The sequence below is a fragment of the Chamaea fasciata genome, unplaced genomic scaffold (genome assembly GCF_029207755.1).
Source record: "Chamaea fasciata isolate MVZ Bird 193981 ecotype frontalis unplaced genomic scaffold, bChaFas1.0.hap1 SCAF_1, whole genome shotgun sequence".
NCBI lineage: Eukaryota > Metazoa > Chordata > Aves > Passeriformes > Sylviidae > Chamaea > Chamaea fasciata.
Window position 1 is genome coordinate 133,998,964 of NW_027094086.1, and position 13,055 is coordinate 134,012,018.

The 13,055-nt window shown below is 35.2% G+C and overlaps 1 protein-coding gene across 1 annotated transcript in view; it reads left to right on the forward strand.

Moving 5' to 3' along the window:
- MALRD1 (MAM and LDL receptor class A domain containing 1) overlaps positions 1 to 13,055 on the forward strand; it is a 232,061-nt gene that overhangs the window by 122,158 nt on the left and 96,848 nt on the right. The window contains exon 28 of the mRNA XM_066191598.1: positions 12,148 to 12,328. Coding sequence (XP_066047695.1) covers positions 12,148 to 12,328 — 181 coding nt within the window. The remainder of the gene's footprint in view (positions 1 to 12,147; positions 12,329 to 13,055) is intronic.

Consider the following 13,055-nt stretch of genomic DNA (forward strand, 5'->3'; position numbering starts at 1 on the left):
GGGAATAAATCCATTTAGAAAACACAGACAAAACTTCTGCACTATCTGCAAGATCTAAGGAAAAAGTGAAGAAGTGGAACCAGAGAACTGAGGTTATCATAGCTACTGAAACTATAAACCAGAAGTGGGTAATGTAGTATTTGCTGTACTGGGGGAAAAAATGCAAGAACATCTGAGGAATTTTAATTGAAAACAAAACAAACAAAACAAAACAAACAAACAAACAAACAAACAAAAACAATAAACAAAAAACGCCAAAAAACAAAAAACAAAAAACAAACAAACAAACAAAAAAAAACCAAAAACAAAAACAAAAACAAAAACAAAAAAAAAAAAAAAAAAAAGAGAAAAAAAAGTGCCACTGAATTTCCTGATCTAGTTTCGTTTTATTTGTATTTGTTTGACAGGTTGATAAGTATTTCAAATTCTCTTTAACATATTGAAATGTGTCTGACACGTGTTCCCATGGTGTTTTTTAGATCAGTCATTTTGCCTTTCTCTGAAAAATTATGTCTGTTACCACAGGAAAGACATCTTAGAAAGAGATCTCTGTACTTTGTCCTGCAGGGAGATATTTTTCCTAAGAAATGTGCTAAGGTCACAGGAATTGCTGTTAAAATGAAATTTGTCCCAGTCTGGGTGGGATTTCTATTACTTAATGTCACAGATGCCTCCAGAGCAACCACTGCTGCAGTCACTTTAGCCTCTCTTTGTCCATGCTGGGTTTTTACTCCCCATGTCAAAGGGAATCTTAAGTATCATCTGTGTCATGGTAGAGCAAGCACCTATAAGAGGAGAGGTGGCTGTTACTTTCCCTACTGCGTCCTGTAGTCTTATAACTATAGATAGCACCTGTCAGTAAGCAGTATTTGGTACCATCAGGAATGTCCCTGGATAAATATTTGAATTAGGAATATTTCAGTAAATGTTGTCGCATTCTTATGTAAATTTTTATGTATCTATGCTGGCAATGCAAACACCAAGATCTCGTGAATCTGTCTGCAAATTTTTGTACGTCCCTACCACACTATGTATATTTACGTATTTATAACTTCATGTGTCCTTCAACATACTAGGTGGTGGCCATTGGATAGAGAAGTGTTTTATTATTGGAATATCTGTCAGTTATAAGAGCCCTCAATTTGTAGAGAATATATTTCATAACTGCAGATTAAAAAATTAAATCAAACATTTGGTTGCTTGGCATTCTCTAAGAAATAAATAGTCATATCCATTAGATGTTATAGAGACACGACTTAAACATTTCTCTTGAAGATATCTCATTTGTCCAGGATCAATTCAGTGAGGCTTAAAATGCTTAATTGAGCTTTGACTATATAAAGAATGTACTATTTTTTCAGCCTCAGTGTTTTGAGTCCCCTGAGGCTGTCCAGTTCATCTAATATCCCAGAGGATCTGTTCTGTATTTCTACAAGCCCAAAAGCTACAATCGAATTGAAAAGGATATTCCCAAAGAATACAAATAGGCTGTATAGTAGATGTCACAAAGAAATACAGTTATATCCCAGAGAACATCCCACTGCATCAAAGTAGGAATGACACCTGACTGACATTAATCACTCTCTCATACATCTGAAAAAGCATATGATGCACTTTGATGATTAATAGGGAATATTCATGTCAATCCTTGACCTGCAGATTTGTCACTTTAAAGAAGTGACCGATTAAATATTTCTTAAAACCTCAAAAGTTTTGATGACAGTGTACAAGAATTAAGAATTACTATTGCCAGTCTTAAGAATTATTACTAATCTTTTAATTATATTTTCCTGTATGGAAGAACCTTACTTTTCCTAAATCTTTTGTTTACATCAGAGATGTATACTTCTCTTTCCTATATTTTATCAAATTTTATTACATTTTTCTCTCACCAGAATTCCTGTGAAGATATATTTTCCTACTTCTTCACTCAGTATTATACAGAGAATTAAAATGGTATTAGAGGTGAATTGCCAAATTGAAATATTGACTAAAACCAACAAAGTCCCTGGAAGATTCCAGATGCTTTGCTCAGCTGAATTGGGTTTGTCTTGAGGCTTCTGTTTTACAAGTCAGCTATAGTGATAATTCTTTAATTTTTCTTGCACAAATCTTCACATTTTGAAGAGCTGAGAGGACTTTCACACAGGCTGATTCCGTAATTCCCACTTTGCGGGACTGATCTTTTAAACACTGTGACACTGTGAATAGAATGCTTCTGACCTTGGCAAGTATCTGTCAAAGTGTCAGAGGAGAAAAGTTGTCCTGCCAGCACAGCTTCTGCCTGCACAGTGTCACTGAAATAGTGCTTGGATCCATAACATGTGAAAGGAAAGGTTCTTCACCATCCTTTTTCTCCAAAAGGCATCCTGGACAAGCACTCACTGGCAGTGTCTGGTCTGATCTGCAGACCTGAGGTGTGAGTTTTACCCATGTCCCAGGTTCAGTGTGGCTGCTTGTAGGAACAGAGTTTCCATGACACTCAGGGGGCTGGGACTCGCCATTGTCCTTCCTGGTGGGTGCTCTGAGGCACCCACCTCATGGATGTCACCACTGCTTTCAGAGTTCTCAGGGGTATGCACCTTCTACTTGGAAAAGTTTTCATTCCTTCTCTCAGTCCATGCCCTAACTTCTAAAGGAAAAAAAAAAAAAAAAAAAAAAAAAAAAGAATGAGAAAAAAAAAAAAAAAGAGCTAAAGATGCATAAAAAACAGTGAAATCTAATAACTGGTTTTGCCTCCCATCTTTCACTATCATATTCAAATTATTCCCTGTAGGAGGAAACATTACAGATTTGAGATTGCCTCATGTCTGCAAAGAACTTTTTATGATCTTGATTCATAAACACTTCTGTTACATCTATTATTCTATATGCTCTGCATTTGTTTAGGTAGTGCATAGAAGTAAGGGGGTTACTTTTATTTTTTAGTCCGTGGAATCCATCATTGCACAACATTTAGCACACTGTTCTTGTTTGGCCCTATGTTGGGTTGTAACTTTTGTCCAGAATCTTAGAATTTTTTAAGTGATTATTTCTCTTTCAAGCTTTACTTTTCCAAGACATTGCAGTTGCCTCAAGTCTGATATGGGAATATTCCAAAGAGACCTGTAAAATGTGATTAAAACAAAGGTGTAACAAGGTTTGAGGAAAAAAAGAAAATAAAACTAAGTTGCTTGAAATGCTAAAGCTCTTATGAAGTGGCTTTGATGCTTATTGTTACTTAGCCTTAGCAACAGAACTGAAGGAAAAAAAACGTAATCCAAGCAATCAAATTGTTATCCCTTAAGCTACCTAAAACCCAAAATCAAACACAGGTGGATTATGACAGGAAATGAAGAAGAAATATATGTGTTTGAGGAGAAAGAAGAGCTGGGAGGGCTAGGAAATGAGGAGAGGATGAAGTAGTACAAAGTACCTAATGAATCCTCTTTTACAGTAAGTTGTTGTATTTCTCTCTTCTAATTGGTAGGGATAACAAATGAAATGAAGTTATATATTTTAAAGAGCCTAAGCACAGAAAGGTATATTTGATGGAACTACTATCCTGGGAATGTAAAGGGATACAAATGTCAGAAAAGTTTGCTTGTTTATAAATGAAGGCTGGCTATAATGACAGCTATTAGATCTAACAGTTGTGAGGTGATAAATCAAAGTTATAAGAAAATGAAATACACAGAATAATTTAAAGAAAAACAATACATTATTCTTGCCTTCCCATTATAGATTTCCAGACTAAATGGGTTTAAAGTGTAATTTCATCTTTTTTTAATGAGCAATTAAATTGTCGTTCCTTGCAATGTGTACCTGCTTGAAACAAACTGCTGTCTCCAGGTGAACTGCCAATCATGTTTTATCAAAGCACCTTTTAAACTGACTTTTCTCAACTCAGAACTTCGAGCAATTAAAAAAGAAGAGTCTTACTATTTCAGATGATTACTTCTAGAAATATTGTGAGTGCTGGCACCCATGGCAGGGTGAGGTGTTGATGCCTTTTTATTCTCTGGAGGAATTCACTGAGATTCCAAAATTTCAAACAAAACTGGTGCATTTTTTAAAAAGCAATTTTATCCGCAATACACTTTTATTTATCTAGCCTTTTTTTCATTAGAATGCATGGGGGGTGTTTTCGCTGAAATGCATAATCCTTTATTATAGTGATGTTAATTTAGGAAATGAAAATTGGGGAAAAGATATTTCAGAGAATGAAAATCATCTTAAAACTTTACACAAAGGAGGAAATTAAAGGGGTGGCTGGATGCATTTTGTCATTAACTCCTATTACGAAAACCTACTGAGACTAATACAAACAGACTGTAATAAGAGTCTTGAAAGCTAAAATATCGCTATTTCATCTTGTTGTTTTCCTTCTTTCTTTAATGCATCGTGGAAATTCAATTTTTTGTGTAATTTTTTAAGGTTTTTTCTTTAATGTGAAGCCAAATTTCTATGCATGCTGATGTACATAGGTAGTATAAATATTGCCTGGACAAAATAATTTCTCCAGCATGTTATTTGATGCACTTCATGTTTCCTTTTTAAGAGTTTTTTTACTGGAAATATTTAGTAAATAGTATACCTGGTTCCTGCCATAACACTGAAAACTTTGAGATTTTTTAATGCATCTTTTCATTCCTGAGAGTCATAAATTTTCATTGAAGTCACTGGAGCTTGAGTAAGCTTATCAGTATCATATTCCTAAAGTAAAAATCCGGTTGCATACTTGTCCCTAATTTGTTCCTGCCTTCTGGAATAATTACTCTGTAGATTCTTGAAGTTCTCTTGTCTGCTTTTTTTGATGTTATTTCTTCATTTCTGCTACCCCAATTTGCTGAAAAAGCCAGAATCCCATAGCATGCATCCTGCAGCACCCTTCAGTTCAGTGATGGAAGATAAATTCAGAGTTTAAAACCTCTTCCAACATTGAAATTGTGTCTATTTGTCTCAGAGCTATTCTAGGAAGACTTAATAATTTTGGAATTATATGTCTAATGCAGAGCTCCAACGTTCAGATAATTAGCAGCAATTTTCTAAATGTAATACTAACCACAAGAATTATTTAATAGTAGCAACAAATTTTCAAAACATTAGCTAAGGGCAGAGTAATAAATAACTACTACCATGCCCAGATTTTCCTACATTATTAACAACAACATGTGCAAATGTTTTGTTTGGTTTTTTTGCATACACTTATCAACCCTGCCCATAAAATGCCGAGAATGTGCCTTTCCCTAAAATAAGGTAGCTGGGTTGTTTTAAGTGGTGCTGTTATAAAGCAGCACTGAGCTGTTTGTGTTGCCTTGTTGTCAGAGTGGTGATGGACAGGGGTGCCAGAGGACACACGTGCTCCCTCATAACTCCCCTCTTTGTGGCCTTATTGGCTGCTCTCTTTTTTTCTTTGTGTCGCTGTGAAGGAAAGATAGAAGAGAGAAAAGAGGAAACAAGGAGAGAAAGGAAATAGGGAAGAGGATCAGAAAGAAAATGTCAGCTTAAATTTTAAGTCTCGGATGAACAAATCTCGACATCCGTTCATTTTTTGACTCATTTAAATACATTTGACAATTTGGTACTCCTGACCATTTAGCTCACGTAGAGCTTCTGTTTGCTTGAATAATATATAAGATCAAACTCTGTATGTTTAATTGACTGTTTTCAAGTAAAACAGTGTTTTAAGAATTTTAAGAGAAAATCAGTGAGTAAGGAAAAAAAAATGGAATCTCTCATACTTTGAAGATAGTATACTCTCTCATACATCTATCAGATGAAGGAGACACAATAATTTTTTTAAGAGATTTTGTTATACAGCATCAGTCTTCAGTTTTATTGCATTTCAATGCACTTTTGTTTCAAGCTGCTTATCAGAGACTTAAGCCTAGGAAGTGAGATCTTTAAATTAAGCAAGTATTCTGTGAACTGCAGTGCTGAGGTAGCATCAGCCCAAATCTATAAGGTGCACAGAACCTTCTCCAAATAGGACTCCCTCTCAAGCAATGAAATTGAAATAAGTAGATAGATGATATTAAAAGTTTCAGGAAAGATATTAATTGTTCTGTGATAGGGAAATACAAATTCATGGACAAGGTCTTAAAATTATGGACAAATAAGGAAAAGCTGTGACTTTTCTTCGGACTGCCTCCTGTTTCTTTCATGTGCATGGAAAGCTCAGACCTGCACTCCACTCCTTGCTGAGAAAAGGAGAAAGCATAGAATGAACACAGCTCATCATGGCATACTTCATTTTAAACTACTTGTTCAGCCATGGAAAGACTTCAATGAAGTTAAACACCAAGGAAAATAAAACTTCAGTAAAGCCAGGTTTATTAATTAACTTCATTTGCACATCATGAAAATACATTTCATTCTAAAGCAAGAATAAATGCCTGAAAAGTAAACTGCCCTCTTGAAATACTCTTGTAAAACAGAGAGATAATAGGAGAAAAGAGCAGTGACAGTTGAAGTCACATTATGTTCACTCTATACCATTTTTCTGTGCTTTGCATAACATATATCATGTTGAAAAGATTCTGGATCATTAAAGATTGTCAGGAAGATACTGTTTTTGAAGCAAGAAAGTTTTTTCTAATTTTTTGTAAAAGTATGTGAAAAATCTGTCAAACCTGAAAGCAGGGATGTTTTTTCTAATTTTTTACAGAAGTATGTAAAAGGAGCTTTACTTTTCTAAAAAGTCTGAAAGGTGATGTGGAAAGAGGAATCTTTTGATACAATGAATCTGGAAAGTGTTTTTAAGGTATTAGGAAAAAACAGTTGATAGTTTTTTGATGAATCATTTGAAAATACTCTGTCTCTGATTAAAAAACCCTCAAGTATATTTGGTTTGAAGAGTCCAGGAATATTTAACAAATGTTTTCATTGCCTCCATCCGTTTGGTAAGCTTTGCTTCATTTCCTGTGGCTCTGCAGAAATAAATATCTGATAGGAATGAAGCACGAAAATATTTTGAACCCAGCTTGGAATATGAATAGGAGAGGTGCAGATCAAGAACAAAATCTGTGTTTCATTGCTGCTCCACTGCAGAGGCAAGTCAGAAGACTGCCTCATAGAAGAATTTTTATAATTGCATCTGGAATAGTTACTGTATTGCTCTGAAAGAAAGTGTATTCACAGGAAGTTTCTTTGCAACATCTTGTAATGGAGAATCACATACTCCTTGTGCATGCTTTGGAGTCAGTTCCTAATATTGTTCTGGCTCTGTTAGAAACGTAGCCTTGAGAATAATGGTGGTCTCTGATGGATAGAAAAAATATTAAACTCAGACACAACATAAAAGGAATTCTAAGACAAAAATAAATCCTTCCTCTCCTTTATTCTTACTATCCTCAGGTGAATTAATGAGGATATTGAGCCTAGTACCTAGTACCTTCCCCCTTGAATTGTTCAAAAGAGAGGATATAAACACTTTAGATTGTCCTTCAGATGAATACAAGCATGAGGAAGATTCTGAGCTCCAATGGAACAAAATCATTAAGAGTTCCCTTCAGACCATCAGAAAGCAGATAAAAATCCTATGAATATGAATATGAATTTTCAGATATGGCTAGGCGTATAGACCTACAGATCTAAACAGGCTGTGGCCTTCTTAGAAGTAATTCTGCCATTTTCTGAGAGTGTTTATTACTCAGCATGATGTGCCAGTGGAACAATAGGACCCACTGCCACAAATCAAAGTAAAAATATGCCCTTTACTGTCAATTTTTTCTTAATGATGGCCCCTCACCTCAGCCTGACCTTTTGCTATGTTCAACCCACAGAGGGCAGTGATGTGCAATTAATAATAACTTTTCAGAGCCTTAAATGAAAACACCATCTGTTTTTAGCAGTCTTAGTGTGTATTTTTAGGAAGAACTGACAATTTTTTTACTTAGTCTGTCAGTAACATTGAACTCTTGGAATCTCTCAGGTTGAGTTTAGGGAATTGAAAGGCACAGAATTCCAAAATTGGTTGTAGAAATTACATTCTCGGGAAATTTCTGGAGCTTTTCTGTAGTAGTGTTACCTGGTAATAGTCTGTACTAATAAATAGTAAACCATATACTGTGCAGCAATAAGTCTAAAGTAGAAATACGCATGAAAATCTAGGATGTGTTGTATCCCATGGTCCAGTCATCATGTAAAACTTTTTAGTATGACCAACAAGCCATCCTCTTTTATCACTTCTGTCTGCATAAAGCCTACATGCAGCTAAAATCCTGAGGAGTAGCAGGAAAAACAGATTCCTGCCCTGACCAACAGGCAGAAGAATCAACCAATGCACATATGGACAGGATCATTCACCAAACCCACAGCTCTGAGCTACCGTTTATCAGCCTGATAAAAGAGCAGAGTTTGGCTGGGCCTTTGGTCACCAACCAGCACAGGCTGAAGGGAAATCTACACTCACTCACTTTTGCTGAGAAGGTCTCAGCAAAAAAAAAAAAAAACCTCTTAAAAGCAGAAAAAAAGGTGACACTGTGCCTCCACTACAGTGAGCATATTTCTGCTTGTCATACATCTCTTTTACATAACTCTCCTTTACATCAATATATGTATACAAGAGTGAAAGAGATCGAAGGATTTCTGGATGCAATGGGCAGGTCAAAGCACAGAATAATTTTTCTATCCCCCTCAGGCCATAATTGTGTTTGTTTTAGAAGCAAACACATTCCAACAATATGAAAGAAATGCCAAAGAACAAGGCAGATTCAAAGGTTGGAGAATGCAGAAAACAAAACAATAATTCATGAAATGGAATCTGCAAAGCTGCAAAGCGATGATTCTCTCATGCCAAGCAAGTGTACAGCTTACAGCCCTGACCCAAGCCAGCTTCCCTCTCTGGGCCTGGGAAGAGGAGGAAGGCCAAGTTTACTGCTTGTCTCTTCCTTTCCCACCTCCCCTTGGATGTTTGATGCAGACAATGTGTAGGGCTTACGAATTTGAAATGACTTTGCACTCTGTGTTGGAACAGCCTTCATGCAGTTATGCAGTGGGTGAGGATGCTTTTCATTTTGGTATGTAGAGCTATTGCTGAGCAAGTGAAAAATGAGCCTTTCATGCTTTATGAAGTGCTACTGTGGTGTAGGAACTCCTTCTGTGAAACCCAGACAAGAAGAGAGATGTCTCTTCTGCATTTTATTTGTGTACTCAAATTCAGTAATTTGTGAAGTGCAAGGAGACTGCAATAAGGCTTCCATCTGGAAAAATTCTTCTTAACAAAAAATATTTCAGTCTCTTGCTGTATAAAAAGTTCCCCAGTGCCTATAATTGCATAAAGATTTGATACTTTATGGCTATGATACCATATACAAATTGATTGCTACAACATTTTTATGTGGTTATTTCTAAAGAAATATCTGATCCCTATCACATGTTACATGCAGCATCCTTTACTCAAAAAATCGATGTGATAAACACAACTTTAGTGTGAACAGAATGTCATGTAATGAAATATAATGTGAAATCAATCATAATCTGGCTAGCAGCAGACATGAGGCTCATACTCTGGTTAACTGTGTAACATTTAACACCTCCAGATTTCATATTAGGACTTATCTCTATGTTTTATAAAAAAATTTCAGCTATCTCCATGTATTCAATCTTAAATACATCTAATTTTGTAATAGATTTGGGGCTTTATGTTCAGATAGAAAAAAGTGTTGAATTTTTCTATCATGCTCAAATGCATGAATTTAAGGCAACTTGCTTATCATTCAGCATTATTTTAGTCTACTTCATTTTAACTTTCCTAAATTCACTAATTTTAATTCAATTATTTCACTAATAAACAGTGCTGAGCTAGTTTTGTAAAATTAATCAGTGATTTATTATAAGTAATATTAATGAAAATTGTTTGTATTCCAAACAGTTGTCAAGGGCAAACAGAAAGGGCCCAAAAAAAACAAATGGATAAAATGTTTAAAAGTGCATCTTTTCTAAGTTTTGGCGATGTAGTCTATGTTGGAGAATACAACAGGTCAAATGTAATTCATTTTATTCCTGTTATGAACAGGTGAAAGACGTTTGCAGACTAAACAAACTACCCCAATAATAGGAAATAATCTCTTGGAGGCTGCTCAAAAATAACAGAATCAATGAAACAGATATAGCTGAGCAGGAATTGATGAACAGGAATAATAGGAGTAAGTTTGAAATAGATTTGCCACTCTGTTACCACTTTTGAAATCAGCTTCAATTACTACCCCTTTTGAGCTCAGTGTTAATACAGAGCCCTCTAAGCTGGGTTTCTGTACTGAACTGTACATAAAAGTTTTACAAAGGTCTAACTCTCATTCTGATTTCAGTCCCCCTTGACTGCACTGATTATAGGCCCAAAAGGGGCTTCTTCACTGGGAGGGGAGTTGGTTCCTGGAACAGGCTCCCCAGGGATGACAGCACGAAGCATGTCTGAGTTCAAGGAGCACCTGGATAATGATCTTGGTCATGGTTTACTTTTAAGTACTTCTGAAGAAGCAAGGAGTTGGATTTGAAAATCATCATGGGTCCCCTTCAATTTGAGGTGATCTATGGTGCTCTGACTCTGTTAAAAGGATGCACTCTTGATGTGATGGCACACAGAGTTAGGAGTCTCACTGGGAGAAAATCATTAAGAGCATCATAACCTGTTGTCATCATCTCTGGAATTAGTGGTACAAACCACTACTAAGGTCCTGTTATATTATTTTCACTTTAATGGACTGTGTCATTTGTTTTAAACAAATGAGACATAACTGAAGAAGCAATGCCTAAACTTGCATCTGTAGGTGCTTGTGTGCTCAGATATCATGACTTTAAAAGGGCTGCTATCACCACTGCTCTAATATCCTTGTGCAGAAATAAAGTTATTCAGCTGTATATCTATGACTTTACATGAAGTTATGGGAATTCAACCCTGTTTTATTCTTTTCTGTTCAGCATTTTAAATTAAAATTGCCATAAAATTCAAAAATTCCTTTACTGTTCATTATGATTTTCCAGAACACCCTTGCTAAGCCACACTTCAAATGTCTCTATGCTTTGTTAGGTCTGAGTACCTCCTTCTAAAAGATATCAACAATTCTGTGAGTTCCCTGATTCACAAACAACTAATGTAATATTTGTCTGCATGCTTGTCTGTGCTTTCTTATTCAGAATACAGTATCTAAAGCACCAAGATTCATTTTCTTGTCATAAATATGCATAAGACATTCTTGTTAACATAAATCTGATCTAACAGCTTCACCATGGATAAAGAAATGTAATTAATTTTCTTCCCTGCCTATTTTACTCCTGTCTCTATTTTCCTTAGATTTTGCTTGTTCATGTACTACAGTCTTAGAACCTTTGTTATGCATTATATTTAGCTCCTTGATGCATCTCACAGTGTTTTATCTCAACCCCAGCTGGAGTATTAATGGCTTTTTCTAAGAAAAGAGTAGAAAAATATTCTTATTTACAGTTCAGTTGGTTAGGCAGACAGTCACAAAGAAAAATAGATTTTAGATAAATACGAAACTTTTGCAAAAATTTCCTTTTGATGTCATCGTATATATGTGTCATCCCTTCACAGCAAGGAAAATTGGTGCATCAGCATTCTAACACTGCTATTATAAAATAAAGCATGTTGTTTGCTGCTGATTTGCCAGATAGGTAGTAAGATAAGAGGTCTAAAGAAAAGTTTTAAAATATATTGGTGTACTTGTGAGTCAGAGTATTCTTATTTACCTTTAAATAAACTACACTAAATCTATGGTTATCTCATATTTGTTAGTTTTTCCTCCCCTTTATCACATTGCCACAACTTTGTAAAGATAGATGGATACAATTTAAAATGGTAGGCTTGCATCCAGTAATATATTCTAAAAACAAAGAACAGTTTTGTATGAAGTTAAACACACTCTAGCAAAATGGATGGGTTTGAAATTCAACCACACACAAAGTAATTTCTCTACTGAGATTTTATCTGCTATTTATGGTTGTTATTTGCAGGGTATTCATCTAATTTCACTACCCTTCCTATTATCCTAGCAAAGGATCTGTCTGCCAATTCTTGACACAGCTGCATGGGCATCTTCAAGTCTTTTCTCTGTATTGTTTGGTTTGGGTATTTCTCCCCAAAACTTGTGTTTGATAATCCATACTTGCATGTATCTTACGATACATAATTTGTTCAAATTTCAGACTGATGATGGGATTGTGAAAATATGGAGTGAATCAGGAACTCACGGTGACGAGTGGAACAAAGTCATGTTACATTTGGGGAAGCTAAGAAATTTTGAAATTATCTTTGAAGGCATTCGTACCAGAGACCTGATAGGAGGAGCAGCAATAGATGACATAGAGTTCCACAACTGCACCACAGGTAAGTTCAGGAGGAAAGTTTCTAGAGGCGTGTTACATGAGATTTAGGAATTTCTTGTTTGTTTTAAAATACATCATAATTTTACTATTTTCATCATAATTTCACGGCTCATAAAATCAGGTATGAATAAATTGTTTCTGCCCTTGTAACTTTAATACTCTTCACATACGTTCATGTGGTTTTCTCATACTAAATTATGGAAGATAAATCCAAGAAATTACTAAGGTTTTATTTCCTTTTATATTTTTGGAGGGGGTAAGAACTTTCCTTCTTTAATCCATTGGTAAGTTATTTAGTCTGATGTTGTATTTTGTAACATAAATATTTCGTATAAATTGTGTCAGATTATATTATATGAATCCTGTGGCCTCTGTGTTTTATTATAAAGTCTCTTGCCATAAAAACAAGTGGAAACTACAAATGAACTTTTGTCAATATTAGTTTTCCTAATTCAGTTGAAGTGTTAAGGTCAGCAAAATAAAACTTTTGATTCCTTCACAGAATACTCTATTCAATTGATATATCTGTGGACATAGGCTAAAATAGGAATAAAGTTTGCCCTTATAAAAAACAACAAAATCAACAGCAACAACAACAAACAAAAACAAACAAACAAAAGACCAAAACAAAGAAACAAAAACCCACGAAAAAATCCCCAACAAACCACCAAACAAACAGTAACAAAAGAAACCCTTAAACCCAAGAAGATAAACACTGGGTAGGTAGA